A 14,495-nucleotide genomic window follows, 5' to 3' on the forward strand; every position below is an offset into this window, starting at 1 on the left:
TTATTTGTGCAAAAATGTTTGAAATTCATGCAGTTTTCTCATAGTACATCTTTCCATTAACTTTTTGAAGACCCCTTGTATTTAATGTAATTGTATTAATTTAATCATCACCACAACCTCTAAGGTAGGTACATTTTTTCCCCCATTTTATAGAAAAAAGAATGAAGTCCCAAAGAGAGCAAGAAACAGGGACTAGCAGTTAGCATAACGGCTACATCGCTGGACTCCCATGTAGCAGACCGCAGTTCGAGTCCCGGACCTGGTGGCTTAAACTCATGCTGGGCACATGTGTGTGCATACCCAAGATCCTGAGAGGAGAATGGAGGAGAAGGGATTGCGGCATGGCCATATCTCCTGGGGTGTGATTTCTCGCTTTCTGCCTCTCTGTCTCTCTGGCAAGCTCATGCACGCTATAGCAAAAAACTCTAAAAAAAAAAAAAAAAAGAGAGAGAGAGAGAGAGAGAGCAAGAAACTGACCCTAATCCTTTCAGCTTCTAAGTGGTTGCATCGTGGAACCAGGATTCAAACTCACATTGCCTGACTGGGCTCTTCATCCTCTGTCAACCTAAGAAAACTATACCCAGCTCACACCTGACATGCTCTGTTCTCTGTGGTATATTCAGTTCTCATAACTACCTGTGAGGCTGGGTGGGGCTATGAGAAGAAGCACTGAGCGATGCACTTTATACCTAGTAACTCATTTAATCCTCAGGCATTCAGTCCTGTGAGGTGGACACTATTACTGCTGGTCTTTACAGATGACAAACCTAGGGTGGAGAGGGGCTCTCATTGTCCCACATGAGTTCACACCTTATGTGTCAGACTCAACAGGTAACTTCACCACACAGCACTCCCTTCCATGAAAGGACAGGGATGCATCTCCCCATTCTGCAGCCAATCAGGCTGTGTTGAGTCCACACTCAACCCCCAGAACCTTCTGTCTCCCATACTTCTCATGGTTACTCACTGAGGGTGCAGCTTGTACAGGGTGCCATCCACACCCACGGTGATCCTCAGGTGCTCCAGACCCTGGTCTTCCCTTCTTTTCTCCACAATGGCGGCCAAGCCAGCGCCACAGAGCTGGGCTGCCCGCCGGGACACAGCTCCACACACCTCCTTCACCACGATGCTGTCCTCACATGTGCTGTCCAGGCCCAGCTGCTGCAGGATCCTCCTGACCTGGAGGAGGGCCAGCCGGTCGCTGCAGGCAAGCAGAGCAGGTTGTCAGGACCTGCTTCCTGGGGCCCTGCAATCTGCTTGATAGTACTCATGACCTCCCACCCCTAGATGCTCCAGCAGGATGGAGGAGAAAAGACCAGGAAACAGCTAAGTTGTTGAGAAGGTCCATCACCCCAGGAAGTTCCATCACTTAAAAAACTAAAGCATGACTACCTCTTGTGTTAGGCATGTTCATGTCTATGACCTCACTAGGAGCTATTACTAGATTCAGCAACCAATACAACACGTACCGACTTTTTAGAAGAGCTGAGGTTCAGGGTGCTGGAGCCTTGCCTTCTGGAGAATAGAGAGCAGGGCTTCAAACACAAGCTGCCTGGTGACAACTCTAGCACTCTTCCAGCCATCACGCCAGCTCCCCGTACCTGGCCCCATTCGAGTGTAGGGCAACTTTCTTTCTATTTAAGTTTTACTGCTTTTCTGCTTTCTCTTTTCAATTCTAATAGTTTATATGCTCACCAAAGATAAGTCTGCATTCTCAGTAGCAGCCAGCATAAGGCTGGGTATATTCAACAAGCAAGTGAATAAATAAATATACAACACACACAGTGCCTTAGAGAACGAGAGCCCAGTAGGACTGCAAACACACGCATAGAACCATCCAGCAAGGGGACTGGCTGGCCTCCCGTCCAGACATTGATTATCTCACAGAGAACTAGTTTTAACTGATGGCACTTAAACAGAGCTCTGGCTCCCAAACTAAACCATGTGAAGTCACATCCTTGATTGTCTCAGGTAACACTTAGCAAGGAAGAGTGTTATCAAAAAAGAACAACTGAGAAACCACTTGTGTGGCCATGTAGGGGATGCAGGAGGTAAATGGTAGTACAGCTAGACAACAGAGTTCTTCGCAGGCCTTAAAGAAGATCAGTTCACTTGAGAATATGTAATGCCATGGAAACTATTCACCACATAGTGATAAATAGATTACAAAATACTATGTACTGTATAATCTTGGCTTAAAAAAAAAGTTGTTCTTGTACAGAAAAAAAAGAGAAGAAAATCTATTAAGATGTCAAGGGACCAGCAATGAGCATAAGGGCTCCCATGTAGTTGACCACAGATTGAGTCCCAGACCCAGTGACTTAAACTCACACCGGGTACATATGCGTGTGTGCCCAAGATCCCGAGAGGAGAATGGAGGAGAAGGGACTGCAGTGTGGCCATCCCCCCTGTGGGGTATTTCTCGCTTTCTGTCTCACTGTCTCTCTCTGTCTTTCTGATGAGTGCATGTGCCCTATAGCAAAAATCTCTAAATAAATAAATATTAAAAAAGAAAATATTTTTTAAAAAATCAACAAACCCATAGAAACCAAAGCTTTCAAAGCAGACACCTCTTGTGCAGCAGAAGCACATATTTCTGGAGGTATACAAGTGCTGGCACCTTGCCTTTGTCCACAAACAACCTTTTTTTTTATTTGGGACAGAAAAAATAAAAAGGCAAGACAAAGATAACTCATTCTGCTTTTCTGTCGCACATGAGGGAGAAGCTGTTTCCCTCAGCAAAGGAGGACTCCTCTGGTCACCAAAGGTGATGACGTTTAACCTGTTAGTTTGGATCTTGTGAGTTGAAGACTGACAGAAAAAGGATGCTGAACACCAGCAAATTGACACCTCTCAACAGAACCACTGCTGCTGCTGGCCTACCTCCGTCTCCTCACCCAGGGCTCCTCATTAGGTACATTGCTGTCATTTATGAAGCGCTCCCTTTTTCTCTCTCTGAAAAGAGGCATCTGACCATAAAGACCAGAAGAATTAAAAGAATATAAATTGAGAGAAATTCCAAACATAAAAGCTCTGATAATCCAGCGCTAGCACAAAACAGTAAGACAGACGCATTTGTACCTAACGGTGATGGTGCAAACTGGAGCTACCTTTTTTAAAACAATAGCACATCCAGGGCCAGCAAATGGCATGGAGATTAAGGTGCTGGATCCCATATGGCCGACTGAGCAGTTCGAGTCCAGGACCCAGCGACTTTAATATCAGATCAACCATGTGCATTCGTGTGTGCCCAAAATCCCAAGAAAAAAATGGAAGAGATGGGGGTAATTTCTCAACTTCTCTCTCTCTCTCTCTGTGTGTGTGTGTGTGTGTGTGTGTGTGTGTACATGCCCTGTAGCAAATGGAAGGAAGGAAGGAAATAAGGAAGGAAGGAGGGAAGGAAGGAAGGAAAAACAGTGCCTCCATAGGGAAATACTGAAAAAAAGTTTTTGCTAGAGAGAGAGAAACAGAGAAAGTGAGAAAGCAAGCCACCAGGTGACACATCCCAGTGAGAGCCTCTCACAGGGAGCAGGTGAACTGGGATCATATGTCACCTTTCGATCTGGGACAGGAACTTAGTTTCGAAGATGCCCCTGGTCCGGAGACGCTCTGAAATCTGCCCTCGGAAGAGGAGACCGTGCTTGGTAAGGTCAATCAGGATCTGCCGCACGATCTCCCCCAGGTACATCCCACTGGTCATTTTCTCGTATCTGTGTGGGGAAGAGAGAGAAGATTGGTGAGGGCAGAGACATCAGCGTGGGCGATGGTTCCTGAAAGGAAAGAAGACCCAGGTATGGAGGACAGCTACTGGCACCTGCCTCTGCCTGGTTGGAAGTAGGCCTGGCGGGCTTCCCTCAGCAGCACTGGCCGGGGAAAGGCAAAGCAAAAGACTGCAGGAGTAGGGAGCCTGGCTGTGGAGCTGCACCCACAGGAAGCCAGTGCCCAGCCCCCTGCAGACCACCTGTAGGACGTGAGCTAGCACTGCAAGCTACCATCTACCAAACACGGAGCAAAACTGCGACCCCACAGACTGCTAGAGGCCAGCACCTGGTGAACAGTGGGCCCTTAGCAAGTCAGTCCCACTTCTGGCCCCAAGCCAGTTCTCCTAAGCTTTGAATGACCAACTTGTTCTACTTAAGAACCTCCTCGGCTTTACATCTGAAGAAATCTGCTCCACTAGAGTCTGCCTGCACACACCAGGGTGCCCCAAAAGTTAATGCCCTTCCCCCTTCCCACCAGGCTGTGGGCTCCCTGGGGACAGGAAGCAAAAGGGCAAGGGGCTTAGTAGCTGCAGAAATGCTAAGGGGGCACTGGCACAGTATATGAGCAGCAACATCATCATTATTAACAGCGACACAGAGCTCGTCTTCCATTTCCCACAGGGCCAAATGGAAATGTGAGTGTCTGAGACTTGTAGGTTCTCTTAGCTGATCAGGAACCAACACCAATACAGACACATCACAGTGGCTGCAAGGCAAATTCAAATGTGCTGCCCACTTAAAAGCTCAGTCCAAAAATGGACAACAGACACAAAACCAAGTCACAGGAACTTGCTCCTTGAGACAGCCAGGATACTTGGATGCTCTGACTTGGGGTTTGGAATAAGATTCCTTCTTCAGGGGAGCAATTCTCGGTGCAGCTAGGCTTGTTACAACTCGCCTGCCTTCCAGCTCCAAAGACTAGTGCCAAGGGAAGGTGAGGAACCCACAGGGCAGATCCTGGCCTTGCCCAAGCCTCTTCCCGGTTAATGTTCTCGGGTTGGGTCCCCAGGCATCCACGGCCCAGGCAGCCCATCTCATTTTCCACCTGCTAAAGCTCTGACTTGGACACCATCCATTTGTTCAAACAGATCTATGTTTCCCTTATTTTACATATTAAGTCATGAGTTGTGACCTGCAAAAGCTAAAACACTTACTCTCTGCTTCTTTATAGAAAGTCTGCCAGACCCTGCTCCAGTGGATGCGCTTGGGTTACGTACCACACTAGCCCTGTCTCCATCTGCTCCCCTCTCTTACTCAAGAGGATATATCAGAATGCAAGTGAAAATCTCTCATTTTTTCAGGACCAGCAGTAAGCGTAATGGCTATGTCGCTGGACTCCCATTTAGTCAATCGTGGTTCGAGTCCTGGACCTAGTGGCCTAAACTCATACTGGGCGCATGTGTGTGCGTGCCCAAGATCCCAAGAGGAGAATGGAGGCTAAGGGATTGTGGCATGGCCATCCCCCTGGGGGGTGATTTCTCGCTTTCTCTCTCTCTCTGTCTTTCTGGCAAGCACATGCGTCCTATAGCAAAAACCTCTCAAAGAAAAAAATCTCTAATTGTTTCTTACATCATTATTTTTAGCATTTTTAGCATGGTTAGTAATTGGACCTCACAAATAATTGCAGACCTTGGTAGGACATGGCATCATGGTTGAGAACCGTCACTCCTATCCAGCATAGGCAGTCCCTCCCCACTCCAGAAGAGGTCACCAACAAGATTCCTGAAAATCTGAAGATGTTACCCACTGAACAGGCCTACTAATGCCCTTCCCAAGAGGGCTCACTAAGTCACTATGCACATGCTGGGTGACACCTAGCCCCCAGCAAGAGGTCATTCTAACAGCCTCTGTCTCACTTCCAGAGCCACTACTCATTCTTAAGGTGCCTTATGATAATTGGAAAAGAATCCTCTCCTTCCACCTGCTGGGAACTAGTCATAGTACTATGCTTCGTTCTGATAAGATCCGGCACTGACACGGACGGAGAACTGTAGTAAACAGACCAAGCCGCAGTGCCTACGATGTGAGACCAGCACCGCTCCCTGAGCTCTGGGCCAGAGCTCCCTGCACAGACTGCGTGAATGTACACGTCTGCCCTCTTCACCTCTGCTTGCCAGGATTCAAGGACCCCTCATCCACCTCCTTGTCGTACTGGGTCCGGATGTCATCTATGCAGCCATTGTCCCCAAATCCTCCCCACTCTGTGTTGATGCACATCTTCCCTTCGTCTCCTTCCACCAGCTCAATGTTCCTCATCTCCTCCATGTAGCACATGTTGCTGCCCGTTCCTGAAAGGAACCGGAAAGGGGTTTTAGACTTCAAAGACATCGCCACATCTTAATGAAGCAGTACAGGGTGGTGAATAAGAACTTTGATGGGGCACCAGCAGATGGCATAACAATTATGTCGCTGGACTCCCATAGGCCAACCATGCCTAGAGTCCTGGAACCAGCGGCTTGAAACTCACACCAGGTGCAGGTGTGTGTGCGTGTGTGTGCATGTGTGCCCAAAATCCCAAGAGGAGAATAGAGAAGAAGAGATTCTAACATAGTCATTCCTCCTAGGGGTGATTTCTTGCTTTCTGTCTTTCTCTCTCTCCAGCAAATGCATATACCCTACACAAAAAAAAATCTCTAAGAAACAAAACTCCAAAACATAAACTTAGGCTAGCATCAGGTAGTACAAACCAAACAGGCTCAAGAGGGGCAGATCAACCCAAGGCGGGCAGAATCCGGAGTCACAGGGATGAGTCACCCACTCATAACCGGGTGAACTTAGGCAAGGAGTTCATCTCTCAAAGGCTCAGTTTCTTTTCTTCTTTTTCTTTCTTTCTTTCTTTCTTTCTTTCTTTCTTTCTTTTTTTTTTTTTTTTTTGAGAGATTTTTGCTATAGGGCACATGTGCTCGCCAGAAAGACAGAGAGAGACAAAGAGACAGAAAGCGAGAAATCCCCCCCAGGGCAGATGGCCACACCACAATCCCTTCTCCTCTATTCTCCTCTCGGGATTTTGGGCACATACGCATACACACTCAGGGTGAGTTTAAGCCACCGGATCTGGGACTTGAACCGCGATCGACTACATGGGAGTCCAGCGACATAGCCATTATGCTAACTGCTGGTCCCAAGGCTCAGTTTCTTAATCTGTAAAAAGGAAATAATACCTGCCTTATGGATTTGTTATAAAGAAAAAAAATGAGATGATATTCGTAAGTTTCTTCCACATGGTAAGTATTCAGTAAATGGTACCTGCCATCTTCATCATCATCATCATTAAGATTAAGCCATAGACACGTAAAGCTTCCGAGTAGCCATATGATTAGTTGTCAGAACTAGAAGAGACTACAAGGAACCATCTAGTCTTGGATAAGTAAATGCTTGGCATCTGTGAATCATCTTCCTCTCCTGCCCAGGAACTGAGCTCAACACAACAGTGCAGGCAGCTATTATATTCAGTGAAATGGGCCTCACCTATGTGCACGCCAAGATCTAGCCCCACCCTTCCCACAGATGAAGAAACTCAAACCAAATGAGCAACCTGCCCAAGGTCATGGGGATGGGCCACGAGAGTGAGGTGAAACCTCTTGCCTGGCATTAACGATATCTCACTGTATGCCCGTCCTCTTGTTTCACCTGCTGCTCACATTGAGGAAGCCCAGACAACCAACTGGGGCAATTTTCCAGATTGTATCATTATTTCACCCGGGCTGCAATGTCCTTATCTCTACCTGTTGAAACCCCACCTATGCCCTCACCTCTTAGAGTCACACCCCCCTGGAATCCACCCTTGCCCTTAATTGCTACCAGACTTCTCACAGACCCCTAAAATGCCTATATTGCCTTAGGCCACTTTCCTCCCCTTCCCTAAGTTTCTTTCTAGCTCTTCTTCCTATGCAACCTGGGAGCCAAGAAAATTCAGAGAACAGAGGAGGTGCATCTTCGAACCCAAAGGAAAATCCTAAGCCCCAGGCCAATGTAGTCTATCTGTGGTCTCATTTCTCCCAAAACAATCTCCCCCAAGGCCCTAATTTGAAAAACCTCTTCTATGTCATTCACCTTCTTCAGCAGAAAGGGTGACCCTGGTCTAGGAGCTTTAATAAAGATACTAAGTAAAGACTTAGAAATTAGGTGACCTGGAATCCTGATCTTGACTTCCTCTCTGCCTTGGACAGAGCCTCCGTATAAGGGGACAAGAACCCCTACCACCCCCACCTGTCATATGTTAAAAGGGACCCTTCAAAGGAAAAGATGGGCTTAGGCCACTTACCTGCAATCAGGCCAATCTCACAGTTAGGATCTTCATAGCCACAGGTCATCATGGTCCCCACTGTGTCATTCACGACTGCAACTATGTCCAGGTCAAACTCCTGCAAAGGAAGCAGCTCTATGGTAAGCAGGATGTGCAAACCAAACAGGCTAACATGGGGCAGAGCAGCCCAGGGTGGGCAGAGACCAGAGTCACAAGGACTGAGCATAGGACGACAGAGCAGAGGGGACCGGAAGAAGGGGGCAGGTAGACTTGAGCCTCAACCCCACATCCTACATTTCTCCTCTTGATGGCTTCCCTGAGCATGTCTACCACGTCTTCTCCTTCACAGTCAGTGGCCTTGAAGCCTTTGGTCCATCCTATGAGTGTTCCCTGAAAGAAACGAGGGGAAATTCCTGTGAGCAATAGTTTGCAGGGACCACTGCAGTATCTTGATGTGTATCAGATCCAAGACAAGAGCTGACGGCCAGTCTCCTGCAGACGGACAGTCTCTTTCAAGTGCATTTCTGCCTCTGCAGCCCTAACACTGGGCCCTGAGGCATCGCAAGGCTCAGACAGGGCTGCTGCTGAGACCATCACTGTGACAAGTCTCTTGCAAAGGTCACAGCGTGCCCCTGTCATGGCTATACAGAAGAAAGGCCTGGATGCATAGCGATCCCACTTCTAGTTTAGCCAAGGATAGGTTGAGATGTGATCAATAGTAATCCTGCAAAATGTTCACCAAAGCATGTTCCAAGGGCCGGCTCTGTGGCACAGTGCTAATGCACTGCTTGGAAAAGGTCCCATGTGGCAATGGCAGTTCACCTCCCTGCCCAGTCAGCCTGAAACACACCAGGCCCATGCATGACAGCCCAAGATCTGAAAGGCTGAGGACGGGAGGAAGCGGATCACGGCATGACCAGGCCCCGTGTGGGGTGCGTGTCTCAGGGCTGCTGCTGAGACCATCACTGTGACAAGTCTCTTGCAAAGGTCACAGCGTGCCCCTGTCATGGCTATACAGAAGAAAGGCCTGGATGCATAGCGATCCCACTTCTAGTTTAGCCAAGGATAGGTTGAGATGTGATCAATAGTAATCCTGCAAAATGTTCACCAAAGCATGTTCCAAGGGCCGGCTCTGTGGCACAGTGCTAATGCACTGCTTGGAAAAGGTCCCATGTGGCAATGGCAGTTCACCTCCCTGCCCAGTCAGCCTGAAACACACCAGGCCCATGCATGACAGCCCAAGATCTGAAAGGCTGAGGACGGGAGGAAGCGGATCACGGCATGACCAGGCCCCATGTGGGGTGCGTGTCTCTCTCTCTTTTGCACTCACATGCACATGCTCTGTCATGAATTTTTAAAAATCATATTTTTAGAAAAGCATGCTTCATAGTGAAAAACTAGAGACTCCTATAATTCCAGTGATATGAGTCTATCATCTTGCATGTTGATACAAGAAATGTTATACAACCATAAAACCCTGGTATAAGAGAACATAGGATGTTAGAGACAGTCATTAGACTCTGTTAAGTGAAAGCACATTTAACAAATACAGATAGTGAATTAGTCTATTTTTATTTTAAAATTACATACACACATGGGGCCGGCAGGTGGTGTGTTGGTTAGAGGCACTGGACACCCACATGGCCATTTATGGTTCGAGTCCCAGGCCTGATGGCTTGCTTTCTCACTTTCTCTTTCTCTCTGTCTCTCTCTAGTCAAATTAAATAGTAATAATAATAATAATAAATGGAAATATAGATAGATAGATATAATTTTTTAAAATTACATACACACAATCAAACCTCAAGAGAGCTCTGGGACAATATAGACACCAAGGGGTGGGCAGTACTTCTCTCCGTGCACGATTATGAGTGCCTTTTAATGTCTCTCTTTTGTTTGTATTTGTCAACTTTTCACAAAATACTATGTGTGATATATTTTATAATGCTGACAAAGCAATAGTTTCAGTTTTAAAAAGAAGCCCAAGATTACGGTGCTAGCCTGAGGTGGGAGTTCAGTCCCAGAGTTTCTAACTTAGAAAGTAGGGGCGGGTGGGGGGTGAGGACAGGTGGAGCTGTGGTGTCTAGGCCAGGAGAGCTCCTGGGACAGGTGCCAAATCTGATGGCGGTGCGTGATAAAACCTGAGGGTGTTCCTCCCTGCCTCTCTCTCTTGCCCTCTTTCTCATGCACACACACACACACACACACACACACACACACACACACTTTCTACCATAAACCACACGGCTGGCACCCCCTTACCCAACGCCCTTAGCCAGCAAGCCCCAGACTCCCTCATTCTCTCCAGAGTCCTTGGGAAACTGGTCCCTTTGCTCCTTCCTGGCTAGTGTATGTAAAATGTTAGAGAGAGATACCCCACCTGAAAAAAACTCTTCTTTTATGGGGGCGATTTTTGCTATAGGGCGTCTGTGCTCACCAAAAAGACAGAGAGACAGAGAGACAGAAAGTGAGAAATCACCCCCAGGGGAGGTGGCCATGCTGCAATCCCTTCTCCTCCATTCTCCTCTCAGGATCTTGGGCACACAAGCACACATGCCCCACACGAGCTGAAGCCACCAGGTCCAGGACTTGAACCACGGTCGACTACATGGGAGACCAGCGACATAGCCATTACACCAACTGCTGGTCCCAAAACTCTCTTTCTTATAAATTGCAATTACACAAAAATAATACATATTTTTAATTCTCTCTTTTTCTCCTAGCCACCCAGGGCTTTGCTTCCTGCTGTCCATTGGTCTCCTCCCTCTTATCTGTGTCTTTGATGTCGACTAAAAATTAAATAAGTGTCTAGAGATAAGTTCCTCTGAGATGCTAATATCTGGAAAGAATTGCATTTCTCAGGAAGTAGAGGTAAGGTTTCTCTCATCTGACTATAAAAGCCTACAAGCTGTTTTGTTTCCCTATTTACCTCAGCCGCCCAGGAACACACAGGTGGTTTATTGCCAGTTGTTTTAACTGGCCATAGCTGGTCATTTCCTCTTTCTAGCTCTGCATAATATGATTTGAGCTCACTTTTAATAGCAATATTATGTGTATGTGTGTGTGTGTTTTTAAGGGGTTTGCCATAATAGGGCACATGTGCTCACCAGAGAGAAACAGTGAGAGGAAAAGTGTAAAGTCACCCCCCGGGGAGAAAGCCACTTTGCAATCCGTTCTCCTCTATTCTCCTCCTGGGATTTTGAGCACGCATACACACCCAGCATGATTTTCAAGCTGCCATGTCTGGGACTCGAACCACAGTAGTCCATGAGGAAGTCTAATTCCTTAACCACTACACCACCTACTGGCTCATGTGCATGCACGCTTCTATTGTTTACTAAATTCTTTTGAAAACATCAATCCAAAAAACAATGAGAAATGGAACCTCATATATAGTAAAAATTAAATGGTTGAAATTTTCTATTTTATTTCCCCAGCTGCTCTGATCCTGAGACCTCTAAATAAAAAGAACAGCAACTCGGAGCTGCTTGGAGATGGCCTTCCATGGGTGGCTGGCATGGGCCTGGCAGGCTGTCTTACCTTGTCGATGCTCGCCTGCCTGCAAGGAAATGAGAATGTGAAGCCCAAGGGAAGCTGGGCTCCCTTGAGGCCCATGTAGTCCAGGAAGTCGGCAATGCACTGCACAATGTGGTCGAACAACTGCAGGGAGAGAGAGAGGGTCATCCAGGTCACGTGACACAGGCTGGCGGCTAGCCCCCACGGAGTGCAAATTCCCTGCTGGCATTACCTCCTCGCCTGTGCCCTGCATGATCTCCAAGGGGATGGCGAAGATCTTGTTGTACATTCGCACCGACCTCCGTCCGCTTCTGATCTTCACCAGGAGGACACGGAAGTTAGTGCCTCCCAGATCCAGGGCGAGGAATTTTCCTTTCTCTGTGGTAGAGAAAGTGGGGGCTGCACTCCACCAGCATGCACTGAGCAGGGGTTCGAATCGGGCGGTCAGAGGGAGAGGAGATGCTGAGGCTGAACGGATTAAGCCAGTGTTCCAGGAGCTCATGAGCCAGCGAGGTGGCAAGCACTGCACGGCGTCAGGGCCCTGGGCAGGCACCGGGGCCTGTCTGAGGCCAGACCGCTTTCCTCAGCCTCCACTTCCCTGTAGCAAAGGCTCAGGCACCACCTACGCTACCACCAGCAACGTGCCAGGGAACAAACCCTGGGCTGGAGTAAAGGGCTCTGGGGTTCTGAGAAATCACCTTGTATCCAACAGGGGAAGCTGATTCCTGTCTTTCCACCTCTCAAAAGACAGAAGGTTGGACCTCTGAAGGCCCTTGTGGCTCCAAATTCCACTGACTGATGGTCTTGTAGGGAGCCCTGAGGAACCATGTCCAGGTGTGGGGTATTTGGTAAAGGACATGTGTGATGCTTGTACTCAAGGTACCTCTGAGTGTGAATCCAGGCCACGCTATCCTGACTGCAGGGAACTGTGGAAGGTCTTTCTGCCATGTCTATGCAGTCAAGAGAATTACTCATCACTGGTATGAAATGATAATTTCTGTCTCTGCTGGCTGCCCCCCTACTTGCTTGGATCCTCATGGCCCTCCCTGCCATGACTAACAAAAAATTATAGTGAGTCCTGCCTCCAGAGTAGGCACAGGCCACTTGAGGGCAGTGCCCTCTCTTTCCCAATGCCTGGCAGCCTCAAAGTCTGTCCTAGAATGTCTCATCTCAATCTCTGTCTCATATACTCATCTTTTTACTGCTCCTTAAATTTGCCAGAGATGCCACTGTCAGCCATCTCTCTGAAGCCCTATTCAGCTCTATTTTTTAAAAAGAATTATTTTATTTAATTTTATTTATTCATTCATATATTTTAATTTGACCAGAGAGAGAGACAGAAAGTGAGAAAGCAAGCCACCAGGTCCAGGACTTGAACCATGGTCAACCATGTGGGAGTGTCCAGTGTTTTAACCACCACGCCACCTGCTGGTCCCCTAGGTGAAGGTGTTAATTCTTTTTTGGTTTTGGAGTATATATCATAATAAGACAACTTAGTTTTCATGTATGTGTGTGTATTTTACTGCTTTGTTAAAAGTTTTTTTTGGAGGGAGAGGTTTTTGCTATAGGGTGCGTGCGCTCTCTAGAAAGACAGAGAGAGAGATAGAAAGTGAGAAATCATCCCCTGCAACCCCCAGCCCCCAGGGGGGAGATGGCCACGCAGCAATCCCTTCTTCTCCATTCTCCTTTTGGGATCTTGGGCACTTACGCACATATGCCCGGTGTGAGTTTAAGCTGCTGGGTACAAGACTCAGACTATAGTCAACTACATGGGAGTCTAGCGACATAGCCATTACGTCAACTGCAGGTTCCAAAGGAGCTTTTTTAATGCCTACAAAATATATGTTATTTGGCGTTGTTAGGTCTAGGAGGAAAAATGGGTGGTTCTCTTGCAAATCCTGGCTTTCAATTATATGATTACTATTTCAGACAGGTACTCAACAAACTGCATTTTATCATAGTGGGTATTTGTCTATTAGGTGAAGGTTTTTTTTTTTTTTTTTTTTTTTTTTTTTTTTTATATCAAATAAAAAAAATTTCTTTCTTTCTTTCTTTCTTTCTTTCTTTCTTTCTTTCTTTCTTTCTTTCTTTCTTTCTTTCTTTCTTTCTTTCTTTCTTTCTTTCTTTTATTTATGTGAGAGGTTTTAGCTACAGGGTGCATGTGCTCGCCAGATAGACAGAGAGAGAGAGACCGAAAGCGAGAAATCACCCCCTGGGGGGATGGCCACGCCGCAATCCCTTCTCCTCCATTCTCCTCTCAGGATCTTGGGCACACACGCACACGTGCCCAGCGTGAGTTTTAAACCACCGGGTCCAGGACGCGAACCGTGGTCAAGTACGTGGGAGTCCAGCAACATAGCTGTTACACTAACTGCTGGTCCCAGGAGTTTAGGAGTTTTGATGGGAGCGCTGAGTGCCCCTTCAGAGAAGGAACTGTGCTCGGCCCACCTGTGCCGTCTGGCATCCCACGGACATAAGTAGGCAGCATCTTGACTGTGGCCATCGGGTGGGTCTTCCTCTTCAGCCCATTCTCGAGCTCAGTCCGCATCTTGTCCTGCACACCCACAAGCTGCTCACGGGTCAGCTGGAACAAAGCTAGCACCTTGTCAATCTGCTTCCGCTGGGCCTGCACACGGGAGGCCACTGCAGTCACCATGGCTGCCCCCTTGGTGCTGCCACTCTCTGACAGGAGGAAGCGGACATCACAGTTTGGGACCAGTTTTCTCACCACCTTGTGTAGGCGTTTTGGATACCTAAAGACAGGGGTGATGGCAAAATATTGAATAATCATGAAGGCCAGGCTCGGCCAATGGGGACAGACATGGTGTGTAGCAGGGGCAGGTTCTGAAAGCCTGGCTAGGCCAGAGGCACCCTCCCTTTATGTGCTAGATGGTAGGGAGTGCAGGGAGGTGGTGGGAGGAGGGGCTAGGACAACCGGGGAAGAGTAAGGGGCACTTAGGAAGTTGAGGGAA

The 14,495-nt window shown here is 47.7% G+C and overlaps 1 protein-coding gene across 1 annotated transcript in view; it reads right to left on the bottom strand.

Moving 5' to 3' along the window:
* Positions 1–14,495, bottom strand: part of HKDC1 (hexokinase domain containing 1) — a 52,912-nt gene that overhangs the window by 6,011 nt on the left and 32,406 nt on the right. Inside the window, exons 10-17 of the mRNA XM_006148931.3 lie at positions 13,972–14,276; positions 11,756–11,901; positions 11,548–11,667; positions 8,302–8,397; positions 8,026–8,125; positions 5,866–6,049; positions 3,555–3,710; positions 968–1,201 (exon numbers count right to left, since the gene is read on the bottom strand). Of these exons, the coding sequence (XP_006148993.2) occupies positions 968–1,201; positions 3,555–3,710; positions 5,866–6,049; positions 8,026–8,125; positions 8,302–8,397; positions 11,548–11,667; positions 11,756–11,901; positions 13,972–14,276 (1,341 nt within the window). The remainder of the gene's footprint in view (positions 1–967; positions 1,202–3,554; positions 3,711–5,865; positions 6,050–8,025; positions 8,126–8,301; positions 8,398–11,547; positions 11,668–11,755; positions 11,902–13,971; positions 14,277–14,495) is intronic.

This window comes from Tupaia chinensis, unplaced genomic scaffold, assembly GCF_000334495.1.
Source record: "Tupaia chinensis unplaced genomic scaffold, TupChi_1.0 Scaffold000250_1, whole genome shotgun sequence".
Classification (NCBI taxonomy): domain Eukaryota; kingdom Metazoa; phylum Chordata; class Mammalia; order Scandentia; family Tupaiidae; genus Tupaia; species Tupaia belangeri.